This window comes from Piliocolobus tephrosceles, chromosome 19, assembly GCF_002776525.5.
Source record: "Piliocolobus tephrosceles isolate RC106 chromosome 19, ASM277652v3, whole genome shotgun sequence".
Lineage (NCBI taxonomy): Eukaryota > Metazoa > Chordata > Mammalia > Primates > Cercopithecidae > Piliocolobus > Piliocolobus tephrosceles.
In genome coordinates, this window is record NC_045452.1 from 27424000 (window position 1) to 27440244 (window position 16245).

The window sequence follows — 16245 nt, forward strand, 5'->3', positions numbered from 1 at the left end:
TTAAAATGGTTACGATGGCACGTAAAATTTGTAGTTCACATGTAGTTCATTTGGTAAATATGTAGTTTACCACAATAAGAAAAGAAACTCTGGCTGGGCGCGGTGGCTCACACTTGAAATCCCAGCACTTTGGAAGGCTGAGGCGGGAGGATCACCTGAGGTCAAGAGTTCACGACCAGCCTGACCAACATAGTGAAAGCCCGTCTCTACTAAAAATACAAAAATTAGCTGGGCGTGGTGGTGGGCGCCTGTAATCCCAGCTGCTTAGGAGGCTGAGGCAGGAGAATTGTTTGAACCTGGGAGGCGGAGGTTGCAGTGAGCTGAGATCATGCCACTGCACTCTAACCTGGGTGACAGAGTGAGACTCCATCTCAAAAAAAAAAGAAACTGCTGATATCAGAGAAATACTAATATGAAAAGAGAGACTCTCGTGTGAACTCAGTATTAATTTAGGAGGCCTGGGAAAGACCGCTTACGCTAGACGAGCAGCATGGGGTGTGACCCGGGAGCCGGCTGGCCTGGGTTACTAGTTCTGGAAAGACGGGAGGTGAGTCTTGCTTTCCCCTGCCGTTGTCAGGTTAACTGCCTGGCTAGGCCACTGCGGTCAGTGCCTAAGTCCTGATCCACCGGCTTTCCCTCGGCCTCTGCTTGGCAGACGCTCCTGGGTCCTGCCTTTGAGGTCAGAGAGACTTTTTAGGAGAAAAGATGAGGAATCCCAGCTACAGATCACACTAGTCAGAACCTCTCCGTCTGGGGTGGCCACATCACCTCTCCCCTGCCATGAGCAAGGGAGTGTAAATTTCTATCTTACTTTTATTTCAGCTTTTTCTTAGAGAAATCTGTATGGATTGTTTATTTGAAATAGTGGTTTGGAGACAGAGCTCTTTCCCCACTGCATTTTTTTAACCACCGAGACAAGTGGATGTGGCCGGGCGTGGTGACTCATGCCTGTAATCCCAGCACTTTGGGAGGCCAAGGTGGGTGGATCACTTGAGGTCAGGAGTTTGATACCAGCCTGACCAATATGGTGAAATCCTGTCTCTATTAAAAATATAAAAATTAGCCGGACGTGGTGGTGGGCGCCTTGTAATCCCAGCTACTCAGGAGGCTGAGGCAGGAGAATCACTTGAATCCAGGAGGCGGAGGTTGCAGTGAGCCAGGATCGCGCCACTGCACTCCAGTCTGGACAACAGAGCAAGACTCTGTTTCACCAAAAAAAAAAAAAAGACAAGTGGAATAGTGAGCCCTTAGGACAGGGGCCGTATCTGAAACCTGCCCCAGCCTTCCACTGTTACAGCTTCCCTGTCATTTCCTGGGGGAGACTTCTGAGCTGGGGGCTGTGGCGTGGCTGCCAGTTGGCCCCTCACCAGTCCCCCGCCAGCAGGGAAGGACGGTGGTTTCTCAGTGCAGGGGGTGGTGAGTAGGGAAGCCATGGGCTCTCCAGGGCCAGTGGGAGGATAGTCCTGCTCAGACTTGCAGCCTGCCCAAAGGGGGGTCCGGAGGAGGCTGGCGTCGGCTGCAGACGGAAACCCTGACTCATGGCAAAATCAGCCCCGAGGCAGCGTTTGCAAGTCTCAACCTAGCCCTGACTTTCCTCTCTACAGGGTGCAGTACTGTGTAGGGCTGAGGCTCGGGAGCCGTCCCCTCACTGCCCTTCCAGGACCGGCAAGCAGGCTGTGGGCTGAAGGCCAGCCTGGCAGCACTGAGCTGTTCCTTGCCATCTCCCTGGGTCCTCAGTGACAGCATCAAAAGCCAAATGTTCATCTCACTCGGGGTCCCCTCAGCGTGGGGTGCCGGGATAGGGGTAGGGTTCCCCTTTTCATGTGCTCTCAATCCTTGCAGTCAAGCTCAGGATGCATTGTTTTAAAAGATCTCTATTTCAAAAATTACGTGCGTCTTGATGTACGAATCAGCAAACAAAACCTAAGTGTAGGAAGTAAACGCCCCTCCCTTGCGATCCTGCCTGCCTCTTGGCAGGGTCCGCGAGCCCTTCTGGGCTCTGCTCCCTGGAGACTTTTTGTTGTTGTTGTTGTTGTTTTTTTTTATGAAAATGGGACCGGACTGTTCTGTCATTTGCTTTTTTCCCCCTCTTGACAGGGTGCTTAGAAATCATTTCATGTCGCCGGGCGCGGTGGCTCAAGCCTGTAATCCCAGCACTTTGGGAGGCTGAGACGGGTGGATCACGAGGTCAGGAGATCGAGACCATCCTGGCTAACACGGTGAAACCCCGTCTCTACTAAAAAATACAAAAAAACTAGCCGGGCGAGGTGGCGGGCGCCTGTAGTCCCAGCCACTCGGGAGGCTGAGGCAGGAGAATGGCGTGAACCCGGGAGGCGGAGCTTGCAGTGAGCTGAGATCCGGCCACTGCACTCCAGCCTGGGCGGCAGAGCGAGACTCCCTCTAAAAAAAAAAAAAAAAAAAAAAAAAAAAAGAAATCATTTCATGTCAGCACCTTTATATTAAAAAAAAACAACTCTTAAAACACGTTTCTCTTAAAAAACGACTGCATCAGCAGAAATACTTCTTTCTAACGAGAAAATACATCAAGATAGAAGATTGTTTCAGGCCGTCTGGGAGAGGGCTGAAAAGGTTCTATGTCAGGTCCTGGTCCCCCAGCACGCACCCGGGGTCCTCTGCTCCCACACCTCTGCCCGTGGTACCCTCTCCCTCACCCAGGAATAGCACGGTCCATGGTGGGAAGCGCCGATTCCCTTGTGTAGCCGGAATCCATCTTCCTGGAGCTCCGAGAACCATCCTGGGATCCCAGGAGCCCCTCCGAGCCCCCTGCCTGTAGCAGAAGGGCTCTTCCTGCAGAGCTAGCACAAGGGGTGGGTCAGGGTTCCAGGAAGCGGAGGTCTCGGCCCCTATCATACATGGAGAATTTTCTAGGCCCTTGAGGTTGGGTCACTGAGGGCTTTGAGACCAGCATGGCTTTGTTGGGTTTTCTTTGCTCTTTTTCTTCAAATCCTCTCCTGCTGCTGCTGTCTTCCTTTCTCTTCCTCCTCCTTCTCTCCCTTCTCCCCTCCCCTCCTTCCCTCCCCCTCCTCCTCCCCCTTCTCCTTTTCTTCTTCTTCTTTTTTTTTTTTTTTTTTTGAGACAGTTTTGCTCTGTTACCCGGGCTGGAGTGCAGTGGTGCAGTCTTGGCTCCCTGCAACCTCCTCTCTCCTGGGTTCAAGCGATTCTCCTGCCTCAGCCTCCCAAGTAGCTGGGATTACAGGCACCCACCAACACGCCTGGCTAATTTTTGTATTTTTAGTAGAGATGGGGTTTCGCCATGTTGGCCAGGTTGGTCTCAAGCTCTTGACCTCAGGTGATCCACCCCTCGGCCTCCCAAAGTGCTGGGATTACAGGCATGAGCCACCACCCCCGACCTCTTCCTTTCTTCTTGAGTGGGGAGGAGGGAACGGGCCAGGGCTTCCCACATGTCCCGGCTGACCTGTGCCTGGGATGTCGGCAGGTCCTGGGGCAGGAAGGGGTTCCGCTGAATCTAGGAAGCACGAGGGGAAGCCAAGTGAACAGGGACCTTGGCAGCTTGGGCTTTTCCCGTGTGAATCCCTGAGAGGGAAAGATCGGGCGCCATGTTCCCAAACTCAACCGATGTTTTACATTGATTTTCCCTCTGTTTATTCATTCCCATTCATTCATTCATTCATTCATTCATTCATTGATAGCCAGGTCTTACCCCTGTGGAGCACACGATGTTCTGAGGGACACTGTTGTTCTGGGGAACAGAGTTTGGGGAATGCAGTCTGAGTGAGGAGCCTGCAGCACCTGGGGGAAGGCAGCCACCACTCTGCTAAACGCTGCATTTATTCGTGTTACAGGGCAGGGGCCACCCAGATGTTTCTCTAGAGGGGCTAGATGGTAAATAACTTCAGTCTCTGTGGCAACCACTCGACTCTGCCAGTTGCAGTGTAAAAGCAGCCCTGAGCAATGTGCAAGAGAGTGGGCCTGGCTGCACGCTAATAAAACTTTATTTACAAAAGTAGGTGTACGCCAGATTTGAACTAAGGGCCATCATTTGCTGGCCACTGATTTAAGGGAGCTGGAAAGCAGGAGATCCTGGTTCTAGACCTAGGTCCCGGTTGGCTCCTGACTCCACCCATTCAGTCTCTGGACCTTGGTTTCCTATTTATAAAGCACAGGCAGTAATGATAGTGATACCGGCATCACCTCACTTGCAGGCTGGCTATGGTGCTTGAGAGCAGTAATGGATATAAAAGCTTTTGTAAACTGTAAATTGCTGCACGGTCTGTGCGAAGACGGACTCATTTGACTGGGAAGGGTGGACTTGGCTGGCAGGGAGAGGGGTACGGCTGTCCTCCTTTCTGACTTATGCTCAGGGGTCTTCCACCATCACTCCTTCTGTTTGTCCCCCAGCCCCAGATGCTTTGTAAGTGTCTTGGCAAGGTTCTCCAAGGTGATGTTTAGACACTGAGGTCCTTTTCCACTCCCTCTCTCAGGAAGTGCAATCTGTGCATTCTTCCTCCGAATTTGAGCAGAAGGAGGGAATCCGTGTCTTGCATGGTCCTCCCGGACCGTTCACGGGTTCACACTTGCTCATTGTATGTCATCAAAGATAAATGGCCTACGGTCCTCATGTCAGAGGTATGTCCACTCAAGGAAGGAGATTGCCATGCAGTGAGCTCGGAGCCACGGCACCTCCCCGGTGGGCCTGGGTCAGCATAGGCCCTCTGAAGCCCAGTCATTGGAGGGGCCTAGAGGCTTGCTGGGAGCCAGAGTTGCTGGCACCCCGTGGACGGTCACCTGTCTCCTTAACACCTTGCCCAGTGTGTGGAGTAGATGAATGCAGGAAAAGCCAGGCAGGCAGGTCCCGATTTGGCACAGTGAACGGTGGAGGTGCTGGAGATTTAGGGACAGGAAGAAGGGCCAGACAGGTGGTGGTTGAGGCAGTATGCAGTGATAAAATTTGGGAGCCAGTTGGGAGACTGTGGTGTGGTCCAGGGTGAGGGAGTTGAGCCCCTCCATTTGTGGTTTTGCAAAGAGGTGGGAAGGGGAATTTCTTTGGAGATCCAGTTTTTGGGTTCTGGGATGCCCTCCAGGTTTAACCACATGGTCTCTGTCTTTTCCTGCTGTAGATATCAATGAGTGTTTGAGTATCAGTGCCCCGTGCCCTACCGGGCATACATGCATCAATACGGAGGGCTCCTACACGTGCCAGAAGAACGTGCCCAACTGTGGCCGTGGCTACCATCTCAACGAGGAGGGAACTCGCTGTGTTGGTTAGTATTAAGAAAACAAATCTGAAATCCACTTTCCTTTCTGCTTCCAGCACACACCCTCCCTTCTCCGGAAGCAGAAAATTGATCCCCAAAGCAAAGCCATTTCTATCAGCCCATCCATCCCATTGTCAATTCCCAAGCATGGGGCTTCATTGTCTTGCCGGGACTGGTGCAGTAGAACACCAGCCCGTCTACTGCCTCAGCCTTGTCCAGCTTGTCCTGAGCCCAAAGCTCTCTCGCCCCATCCTGTTTACAACTCCATCAGCTCCCCACTGGTGACAAAGGACGGATGCCTCTGCTTACTGTCCAGTCCCCTAGAGCTGGCCCAATTCCACAAACCTTGTAATTCAGGCAGCGTGGGTCTTGCCACTCGCCACACAAGCACTGTCCTTTCCTCTCTGTGTGGGTGTTTGTTCTTACATCTTTCTCTCTGCCCACCTGCTCCTACGTTCCTTTGGATCCAGGGCACCCAGCCTGCCTAGATCCTGCCAGAGAAGGAGCCTTCCTCACATAATCCCCAGGACACTTCTTCAGTGTCTCCCTGGGTTCCTGGGCACTTCCTACCTTAATGAGAGTCATTGCTGGCCTGCCAGCCAGGTAGGGCTGCCTCTGGGTCAGCTGTCTCCGTAGTCTGGGACTCGGCACACAGTAGGTGCTCTGTGAAGTCGTGTTGAAATGGAATGCCCATTTCCATGTGCTCCTTTCTTGCTTTCCTTTCTGATCATCTTGGGGGGAAGAAAAACCCAAACTAAAGGTTTTCATCATGGCTTTCTTTCTCCTTTGCAAGACGTGGACGAGTGCGCACCACCTGCCGAGCCCTGTGGGAAGGGGCACCGCTGTGTGAACTCTCCCGGAAGTTTCCGCTGCGAGTGCAAGACGGGTTACTATTTCGACGGCATCAGCAGGATGTGTGTGGGTGCGTGGGGGGCCCGCAGGCCTCGGGGGAACCCGGCCATGTGGCACCAGGGACACATTCTGTGGCATCTCCAGCAATGTGGTCTGATCCTCATCTCAATCCCAAGTGCAGGCAGACCCCAAGAGAAGGCCCTGAGTCAGGAGACCCCATTCTAGCCCCAGCTGTGCTGCTGCCCAGCCGGGCGGCCAGTGGCACAGACCCCTGTGTGTGAACTTGCTCCCCACCTGTAGAAAGGGGTTCTGCTCGACCCAGGACCTCCAAGTGCTATTGAACCAGGTCTACACATGCAGGCAGCATCAGTGATTTCCTGGCTCACCGCTGAGCTGCAGAGCCACAGGAGCTGGAGTGTGCCTTTAGCCCAGGGCAGTGAGGGGAAAAGTTGACCAGGAGTGGGGTCAGGTCCTATCCAGCCAGTGTCTGCTGTCACCAAACCTAGTACCCAGGGAAGCCTGGCAGCTGCCACCCCATTCCCGCAAAGCAAGCACTTTGCTAGATCCTGACAGACCCTCCTGTGGGCCCTGGGGAGGTGGACTGGCAGGAGGGCACAAGTTCAGATGTGCTGCCGTAGAAGGAGCACAAGGCTCGCCTGGCAGGCAGGCAGGCACACTGCGGCAGTCCCAGCTCTCCCACTGACTTCCTGCGTGCTTGGGACAAGTCACCTTGCATTCCTTGTGTGAGAAATGAGGCTGGAGGCCTGGCGTGGTGGCTCATGCCTGTAATCCCAGCACTTTGGGAGGCTAAGGCGAGCGGATCACTCGAGGTCAGGAGTTTGAGACCAGCCTGGCCAACGTGGCGAAACCCCGTCTCTATAGAAAATACAAAAATTAGCTGGGCGTGGTAGATTGCACTTGTAATCCCAGCTACTTGGGAGGCTGAGGCAGGAGAATCACTTGAACTGGGAGGCGGAGGTTGCAGTGAGCCGAGATCGTGCCACTGCACTCCAGCCTGGGAGACAGAGCGAGACTCTGTCTCAAAGATGAAGAAAAAGAAAGAAAGGAGGCTGGAGGAAGTGGAGGACAAAGGACATGAGCTGGCCTTGTTAGGAGGGTGGAACGTGGCGCCACTGTGTTGGACATTGCCCTGAGCTGACCCACCCCTCACTTTCAGATGTCAACGAGTGCCAGCGCTACCCCGGGCGCCTGTGTGGCCACAAGTGCGAGAACACGCTGGGCTCCTACCTCTGCAGCTGTTCCGTGGGCTTCCGGCTCTCTGTGGACGGCAGGTCGTGTGAAGGTGAGGCTGGGGCCCCGTCCACTCACTTCCACCACGTCACCTTCCTCCTGGGGACGCCGCCCTTCTCCTACAGCCCTGTTTGGAGCAGGCCTGCCTTGGTTTCCCCAGCACATGTTAAATGACACGTTAGCAGGGGAAGTGCCTGTAAAATATTGTTTATCAGAGGGGACTGCCCGCCTGCCAGCCGATTTCTCCTGATGACATCCGTCCTCCGAGGCCGTGTCAGGGTTCACAGGCTGCGGCAGAGGCCGTGTGGGATGTGGCTAGGATCATGGGGCTTGGAGCGTGAGACCCACCAGTCATAGGGCCTTGGTTATGCCCGACCTCTCCCTGCCTCCATGTCCTCACGGGGGAGAGGGGTTGATGTGTGAAAGAGCAGCGAAAACTGGACACTTGTTTTGCACAAAGACAGTGTGCGGATTTTAATCAGATGGTGCCTAGGGGAGAGAGGCCTCTGTGTCCATTGATCTCAAGTCACCCAAACAAAAGGGGGGAGGCTTTGTAAATGAGCTGTGAGAGGAAGTACTGAGGTCCTTAGGGCATGGGTCACTGATTAGGGCACCTGCCTCTAACTTCTTTTTTTTTTTTTTTGAGATGGAGTCTTGTTCTATCACCCAGGCTGGAATACAGTGGCACCATCTAGGCTCACTGCGACCTCCGCCTCCCGGGTTCAAGCAATTCTCCTGCCTCAGCCTCCTGAGTAGCTGGGATTACAGGTGCCTGCCATCACACCTGGCTAATTTTTGTATTTTTAGTAGAGACGGTGTTTCACCGTGTTGGCCAGGCTAGTCTCGAACTCCTGACCTCACGTAATTCACCTGCCTCAGCCTCTCAAAGTGCTGGGATTACAGGTGTGGGCCACCGCACCCAGCCTGCCTCTAACCTTTTTTTTTTTTTTTTTGAGATGGAGTCTTGCTCTGTCGCCCGGGCTGGAGTGCAGCAGCGCAATCTTGGCTCACTGCAAGCTCCGTCCCCCGAGTTCACTCTATTCTCCTGCCTCAGCCTCCCGTGTAACTGGGACTACAGGTGCCCGCCACCACGCCCGGTTAATTTTTGTTTTTGTATTTTTAGTAGAGACAGGGTTTCACCGTGTTAGCCAGGATGGTCTCGATCTCCTGACCTCGTGATCGCCCGTCTCGGCCTCCCAAAGTGCTGGGATTACAGGCGTGAGCCACCGCGCCCGGTCTGCCTCTAACTTCTTATTGGGGTTAGGCTTTCCTCTCCCACAGAGACAGGGAGAAGCACCCTGGCCTTCCCAGTGATGACATTCCCCAGGCACGTCCTCAGCCCTTGAGAAAGACACTCCTGAGTTGCACATCTCAAAGGGACAGAGAAACCATTTACATTTGCAAGTTTTTCTAAAGTAGATGTTTCTAAGGAAAATGGAGGTCAGCCCCTGTAGTCAGGTTTGGGCTGGAACCAAGAGAAAATTCTCTTGGCAGCATTGATCTTTCTTAGGCAGGCATGCTAAGGGGGCTGGGTCTGCATCCTGGGTACGTGGTCTTGGGCCAGTGGCAGCCATGCTGAAGTTGGGTCAAGTCTCTTGGTATGGGGGGGTTGGACAAAGTTGTTCTTGCCGACAGTCTTGTGGTTCTCAGATAACACCTCATGGGCTGATGGGAAGGTCACATGAACAGCATGTCAGCCCAGGGCCTGGCACATACTAGGTGCTTGGCAGATGTCATGTCTTATATAGGGATTAGGTTCTGAGCTGAGCAGACACTGAGAGCTTTGCACGGCCCTCAACAATTGTCCACATTGCCCATGACACCCTGTTTAGTGCGGTGTGCTGGCCCAGAGGACGGCTTCTGCAGCCTGACTCAAACGTGGCAGGTCCTAACATTCTGCCATGAGAATTTTCCTTCCTGATGAGATGGTCACAGGGGTTAGATACGCCAGGGTGAGCTGTGGTGTGCATAATTCTTCAGTCGGAGGATGGACGGTGTGAGGGGGTCCTGGGATTAGTTCACAAGAACATGTGTGGACAAGGAACAAGATTCACGAGTTGAGTCTCTCAGGCTTGTGTTCAAACCTCACTTCTGCCATTTCCATGGCCTTGAAGAAGTAACTCAGTCTTTCTGGGCCTTGGTGTGCTCATCTGTAAAATGGGCATAGTAGGACCAAACCCACAGGGGGTTGTGAGGATGAAATGAGATTACGCATGTGAAGAGCTTATCACAGGGCTGAGCGCGGGATGAAGAGCTGGCAGTGTGGAGGCTGCTGGCTTTATTATTATTTAGTAGAAGTAGTGGGGATTCCTGGCTTGTGCTTCCTCTGGTCACTCGTAAATTACTGAAAAGTCGGCATGCATATCCACATTAGTGGACAATATTGTGGACACAGAACCAGGGCCTGGCCAGCCTTGCCATGTGACCTCACTAACCATGTGTTAAGCACCTGCCCCGGATGTGTAGCGAGAACTCAGTCCTGCACTGGGGAGGGTCTCTAGTGGGGGATGAGAGACCCCACTGGGCAGGTGGAGGCCAGGCCTGGTGTGTGTGGGCCACAGAGATGAAACACGAGCTGGAAGGCTATTGGACGTTCTCTGACAGCCACATAGTAGAGATTTAAGGCTTTTCCAGCCACAATCTCTGTTGCAACTGTTCAACTCTGCTGTGGTAGCAGAGAAGGGGCCAGAGGACCATGGTAAAAGAATGAGTGTGGCAGGGCGCAGTGGCTCACACCTGTAATCCCAGCACTTTGGGAGGCCGACACAGGCAGATCACTTGAGGTCAGGAGTTTGAGACCAGCATGACCAACATCGTGAAACCCCGTGTCTACTAAAAATACAAAAATTAGCTGGGCATGGTGGTGCACGCCTGTAATCCCCTAGCTACTCAGGAGGCTGAGGCAGGAGAATTGCGTGAATTCATATCCACATTAGTGGACAGTAGGCTCCCAGAGGCGGAGATTGCAGTGAGCTGAGATTGAGCTACTGCACTCAAGCCTGGGCAGCAGACAGAGACTCTGTCTCAAAATCACCAAAAAAAAAAAAAAAATCTCTTAGTGTGGCTGTATTCATTATTTTTTTTTATTATTATTATTATTATTTTGAGACAGAGTCTCTCTCTGTCACCCAGGCTGGAGTGCAGTGGTGTGATCTTGGCTCACTGCAATTTCTGTCTCCCGGTTCAAGCAATTCTCCTGCCTCAGCCTCCCGAGAAGCTGTGACTACAGGCACGTGCCACCATGCCCAGCTAATTCTTGTATTTTTAGTGGAGACGGGGTTTCACCATGCTGGCCAGGCTGGTCTCAAACCCCTGACCTTGTGATCCGCCCACCTTGGCCTCCCAAAGTACTGGGATTATAGGCATGAGCCACCATGCCTGGCCTGGCTGTGTTCTAATAAAACTTTATTTATAAAAACAAGTGGGCCGGGCGTGGTGGCTCAAGCCTGTAATCCCAGCACTTTGGGAGGCCGAGACGGGTGGATCACGAGGTCAGGAGATCGAGACCATCCTGGCTAACATGGTGAAACACCGTCTCTACTAAAAATACAAAAAATTACCCGGGCGAGGTGGCGGGCGCCTGTGGTCCCGGCTACTCGGGAGGCTGAGGCAGGAGAATGGTGCGAACCCGGGAGGCGGAGCTTGCAGTGAGCTGAGATCCGGCCACTGCACTCCAGCCTGGGCGACAGAGCCAGACTCCGTCTCAGAAAAAAAAACAAAAACAAAAACAACAACAAACAAAAAAACAAGTGTTGGGACGAATTTGGCCCATGGACTGTGGTTCACCGACCTCTGCTCTAGGTAAAGGGGACAGTTGAGCAGTAGTTCAGAGTTGCTGGGTGGCCCAGTGAGTTCTGTGCATTGGAGTATGAGGAGTACTGGTGTATGGGCTGGATGGCCGAGGCCTTCCTTGAGTGCCGTCATCTGTGTAGGACGCCATCTTGGAGGTGAAGTGAGGAGCACAGGATCAGATTTCCATTTGAGGACTAGAATAGACTCTGGCAGCCAGGTCGGGGCTGGCTTCCAGGGGCTGAGGCTGGAGGCTATAGCTGCCATCCTGACAGGAGAAGGTGTGGTCGAAGCAGGCAGGGGCAGGGAGGGAGGGTCTGGAGTCACCAGCGATGACACCTCTCCCTCGGCCACGCCCCTCGGGACCTCCACCTCTCCGAGTGTGTTAACCTGAGGGAGCTGGAGAGGAGGTTTTCTGTTCACTGACTCTGAGGGCTGCTGGAGGCAGGGATATGTGATGTTGCTCTGAGCAGTGACCCTCGCTTTGTATTTCAGACATCAATGAATGCAGCAGCAGCCCCTGTAGCCAGGAGTGTGCCAACGTCTACGGCTCCTACCAGTGTTACTGCCGGCGGGGCTACCAGCTCAGTGATGTGGACGGAGTCACCTGTGAAGGTGCGAACGCCCCTGCTTGCTGAGGGGGAAAGCCGCCCGTGGCCTTTGACATGACATCTGCCACGATACAGCAGCACGGCCTCTGACTTTCAAATCCACGGGAAGAGCCAGCTGGGATTTCTTCACCTGGCAAACCTTCCATGTCCACCCTTGGAGGCTAGTGGGTGGTTTGCTGTTTTCCCTCCAAATGAGATTTTTTTTTTTTTTTTGAGATTGGGTATTGCTCTGTTGCCCAGGCTGGAGTGATGTGGTACAATCACTGCTCACTGCAGCCTCAGCTTCCGGGGTTCAAGTGATCCTCCCACCTTAGCCTCCCAAGTAGTTGGGACCATAGGCGTACACCACCACGCCTGGCTGATTTTTTTTATTTTTTAAAAATTAGAGACGGGGTCTTGGTGTATTGCCCAGGCTGGTCTCGAACTCCTTGGCTCAAGTGATCCTCTTGCTTCAGCCTCCCAAATTGCTGGGATTACAGGCATGAACCACCATGCCCGGCCCCCAACTGAAATTCTAATATACTTTTCCCATCCTTAAGCATGAGGGTGGGAAGGCAGCAAACCACTCCTGACTTGTTCTTTAGTAATGTGCATGGCGGTGATTGCGATGTGCATTGGGACCTTGGGCCGCACATCTCAGAGCTTGGTGGTGGTGCTTGGCTGAGAGGTAAGGGAGGTCTCACGGACCACCTAGATCCCTGACTCAGAGCTCTAGCTCTTCCTCTGTAACATGGGGATTAACTCCAGCCTCACCAGATCATTGGAGGATTAAACCAGATGCAATTACGGGCAATTAAGGGCAATTATGATGATTACCGTTTTCATGTGTAAGGTGTGTGTATATTTTGTTTGCTTGTTTGTTTTTGAGACAGAGACAGCTCTGTCACTCAGGTTGGAGGGCAGTGGTACCAATACAGCTCACTGCAGCCTCCATCTCCTGGGATCAAGCAATCCTCCCAGCTCTACCTCCTTGAGTAGCTGGGCCCACAGGCATGCACCAGCGTGCTTGGCTAATTTTTTTGATTTTTTGTAGAGACAGGGTCTCACTTTGTTGCCGAGGCTGGTCTCGAACTCCTGGGCTCAAGTAATCCTCCTGCCTCAGCCTCCCAAAGTGTTGGGATTCCAGGCATGAGCCAGTGCACCCAGCTGAGGTGTGTTTCTTATTGTTGAACTGCGGTCCATATTTCCCCCTGCCCGCCACATGCATACTTCACACCACGAACTTGCTGTGTGACCCTAGGCTAGTCCCATCGCCTCTCTGAGCGTGATGGTCTCTAAGGCTTCCTGTCTTCAGCTTGTCCTGTGCTGCTGCCTTCCTGGGCCCCAGTACAGCCCCCAGGGCAATGTAGGATGGCCAGCAGCCATGGCCAGGTGCCAGGTCACTGAGGCTGAGGTGGGCTTTGCCGTTGCAGACATCGACGAGTGTGCCCTGCCCACGGGGGGCCACATCTGCTCCTACCGCTGCATCAACATCCCTGGAAGCTTCCAGTGCAGCTGCCCCTCGTCTGGCTACAGGCTGGCCCCCAACGGCCGCAACTGCCAAGGTGAGCAGGCGGAATGCCCTGGGGTCCCTCATGCTGTGCTTGGGGCTCTGCAGTGTCGTAGGGCTGAGGCTGGGCTTGGGGGCTGTGCTTCCCGAACCCAAGGGCCACAGCACAGATGCATTCAGGAAAAGGCCCTCCCACCATCCAAGGGGTGTCCTGGGGTCCGCAGCACCCTGGTCTCCCACACCCAGACCCCAGCATACTTGTTCTCTGGGTTGTCTGAGCCCCGTGACGGCTGCATCCGGCAGGAACACTTGAGCCCTCCTACCCTCTCCTCAGCAGCCCCTAAAAGGCTGGAACAGAGTTCTTTAGGAAGATGCCCACCAGGGAGGAAGCAGTCTAGGCCAGGGGATGGCGTGGCCTGGTGTGGGATGGCCCAGGGACACTCATGACTGTGGGCCAGCTCCAGCATGGACTAAGTGATGGGGGACAGTGGCATAGGTTCTGCATTCAGCCCCCATTTCTGTGAACGCTCTAGGGGGCAGTGTGTGTTCCCCAAAGCCATCCGACGACCATCCATTCAGTCACTGACGGCGGGTGCCGAGTGGGTGTTTGTGAGCGCGTGACCCCCAGTGTACACGCTGGGCCCAGAAGCTGAGTCATGGAGGTGGGGCTGTCCAGCCAGTGCCTCGGGAGGCCCACAAAGGGCTGTGGATCCTGGGGCTCTGGAAGCCTCCTGGGTCCCGCAGATGTAGCTTCTGGTCATGAGGAAGGTGACTTTGATGAAAGGCAGACAGGAGCTGCGGTATTTCCTGGGAGGCCCCCTCTGCTTGCCCCCGGCCTGAGCCCGGTTATGTCTGCATTTCTGACGGAGCAAATGACTTTTCTCCTGGCCAGGCTCCCTCACCACAGCCTGGGGTCCCGCCCAGACTCAGCAGAAACACATTCCTGAGTCGGGCCTTTGAGGCCAGGGAGTGTTGTTTTTGCCACCGATGCCCAGGCATTTGGCACCTCTTAATGGACGTCTCCCAGGGCTGGTGACAGCCCCTAAGCCCCACTGTTTGGCTGCTCCAGAGTCTGTGGGAATTGGGCTGCTCACTCATCTCCAGGGGCCTCTCGGTGTGGTGCTCCAGGCCCCATCTCAGGAGTCCCAGTCCTGGTGGTTCCAGTCCACCCTGAACAGCCACCAACCCCAACACACAGGGCAAGACGTATGATCCCTTGAAGCCTGTTTTTCTCGTTGTTGTGTGGAGCTAGCAGCTCCTGCCCTTTTCTCCTAAGAGGTTGAGTCACACCTCGGGTAAGGGTGCTGTGCCTTGGGAGCCGCAGAGAGGCCCTGGGTGGTTAGTGCATGGACTCTGGCACCAGCCCGCCTGGGTTCAAAGCTCGGCTCTGACATTTATAAAATGTGTAACCTCAGGCAGGTCTCTAAAGCTCTGTGAGCTCCTCATAAAATGAGGATCATAACAGTATCTGCCTCATTGAGTTCTTAGGAGGATTCAGTGAGTTATCCTTCCTTGTGAGGCACTCCCAGGACCCATCATGTAGTGTTTACTTTTACATTGTCACACTCCCTCCATGGATTGGAAATGATAAGTTAACACTCTATAAGGTAAATATCCTATAAATGTAAGAACTGGCACAGGACACTGCTCTGAAGATCAGCCAGTGGAGGGCACGGATGGCCTGATCGCCACCCCTAACCCTAGTTGATGGGAGGCCTGGGCTCCTCCGTCTCCAGATGGGGATGGCTCCTGCAGCCTCTGCCTTCATTGTGCTGCTGTGGGGGTCTCTTGCAGACATTGATGAGTGTGTGACTGGCATCCACAACTGCTCCATCAATGAGACCTGCTTCAACATCCAGGGCGGCTTCCGCTGCCTGGCCTTCGAGTGCCCTGAGAACTACCGCCGCTCCGCAGCCACGTAAGTCATTTGGACCATGCCATCATCTGTCTGTGTTGGCCTTCCTGGTGACCCAGCTCCCGGGTGGGTGGGTTATCAGGCTGTGACCTCAGTGTCCTCCCATGAGGGACGCAGGGCACTCAACCTGATCCCTGGCCCTCAAGCCCCTAAATGCTAGTGACACTGGTCTCAGAAAGTCAAATGAAAGTAACTGCAAATGAATCTGGGGTCTATAGTCATGCTTTCAGGCCAAGGCTGTGCACAGAACCAGGCAGGAACCACAGCCCTCTGTTTTCCTAGGGTGGAGCCTTGGGTGGGCAAGCTCCTGGGCCTCGGTTTTCTCATCTGTAACATGCAGATGTCAGAACATGCTCTGACTCAGATGCATAGGTAACAGTGTCTCCACGTCAGCCCAAAGCCGGGGAGCTGATGTGACTTGTTGGACATTGTTGTTAGGTGCCTCCCTGAAAGCCAGAATTCGTCCAGCCTGGTGACTGTGTGGGAACAGCATCAAAGATTCCAGATCCTAAACGGGGGACTGCGTGCCCCTATGTCTTTGCAAGCTCACTCACTCCTAGGCTATCGCGGCGTCCACTTGAGACCACGGTTCCCACTTCCTATCCCCTTACCCCTAATTGTATTCGTCAAGTCTCATTTAGTGCTACTGTCAGTTGCTTCAGGAAAAGCTCCACGCTGGGACGGATCTCAGGACTGCGGACTTGTGACCTCCCCCAGCACTCTTAGTGTGCAGTGCAGGCAGCCAGCTGTTTCCCAGGCCTTGGCCTCTTGACCTTCAGCCTGCCTTGGGCTCTTGGCCAGCTGTCCCCCACCACCTGAGGGTCAGTGGTCATGTTCACCGCCTGACCCGAGGGGCAGCTGCCCTGGCTCATGGCATGGCAAGGCTTCTGGTCACCGAGTGGCCCCGTTGTCCTTGGCAGCACTCCATATTCTTCCTGGCATTGGGATGGCTCGTTGGCTGGTCCGGCCACTTCCCTGATCTGCTGTTTCCCAGCATGGGTTTCTGTCTGCTTGAAAACCCAACATCTTATTTCCTTCCTGAGCTTGGGTTAGGAAAAAGCTGCCCCAAAACTGGGTTTGCAAGTCTGTAGCATCCTGAAG

The 16245-nt window shown here is 54.0% G+C and overlaps 1 protein-coding gene across 3 annotated transcripts in view; it reads left to right on the forward strand.

Annotated features, from left to right (window-relative positions):
* The window catches only part of FBLN1 (fibulin 1), a 93532-nt gene that overhangs the window by 34480 nt on the left and 42807 nt on the right, over nt 1–16245 (forward strand). For all 3 annotated transcript variants that reach the window (XM_023221758.2, XM_023221756.2, XM_023221757.1), the window contains exons 9-14: nt 5100–5243; nt 6031–6159; nt 7267–7392; nt 11625–11744; nt 13153–13284; nt 15024–15147. In XM_023221758.2, coding sequence (XP_023077526.1) covers nt 5100–5243; nt 6031–6159; nt 7267–7392; nt 11625–11744; nt 13153–13284; nt 15024–15147 — 775 coding nt within the window. The remainder of the gene's footprint in view (nt 1–5099; nt 5244–6030; nt 6160–7266; nt 7393–11624; nt 11745–13152; nt 13285–15023; nt 15148–16245) is intronic.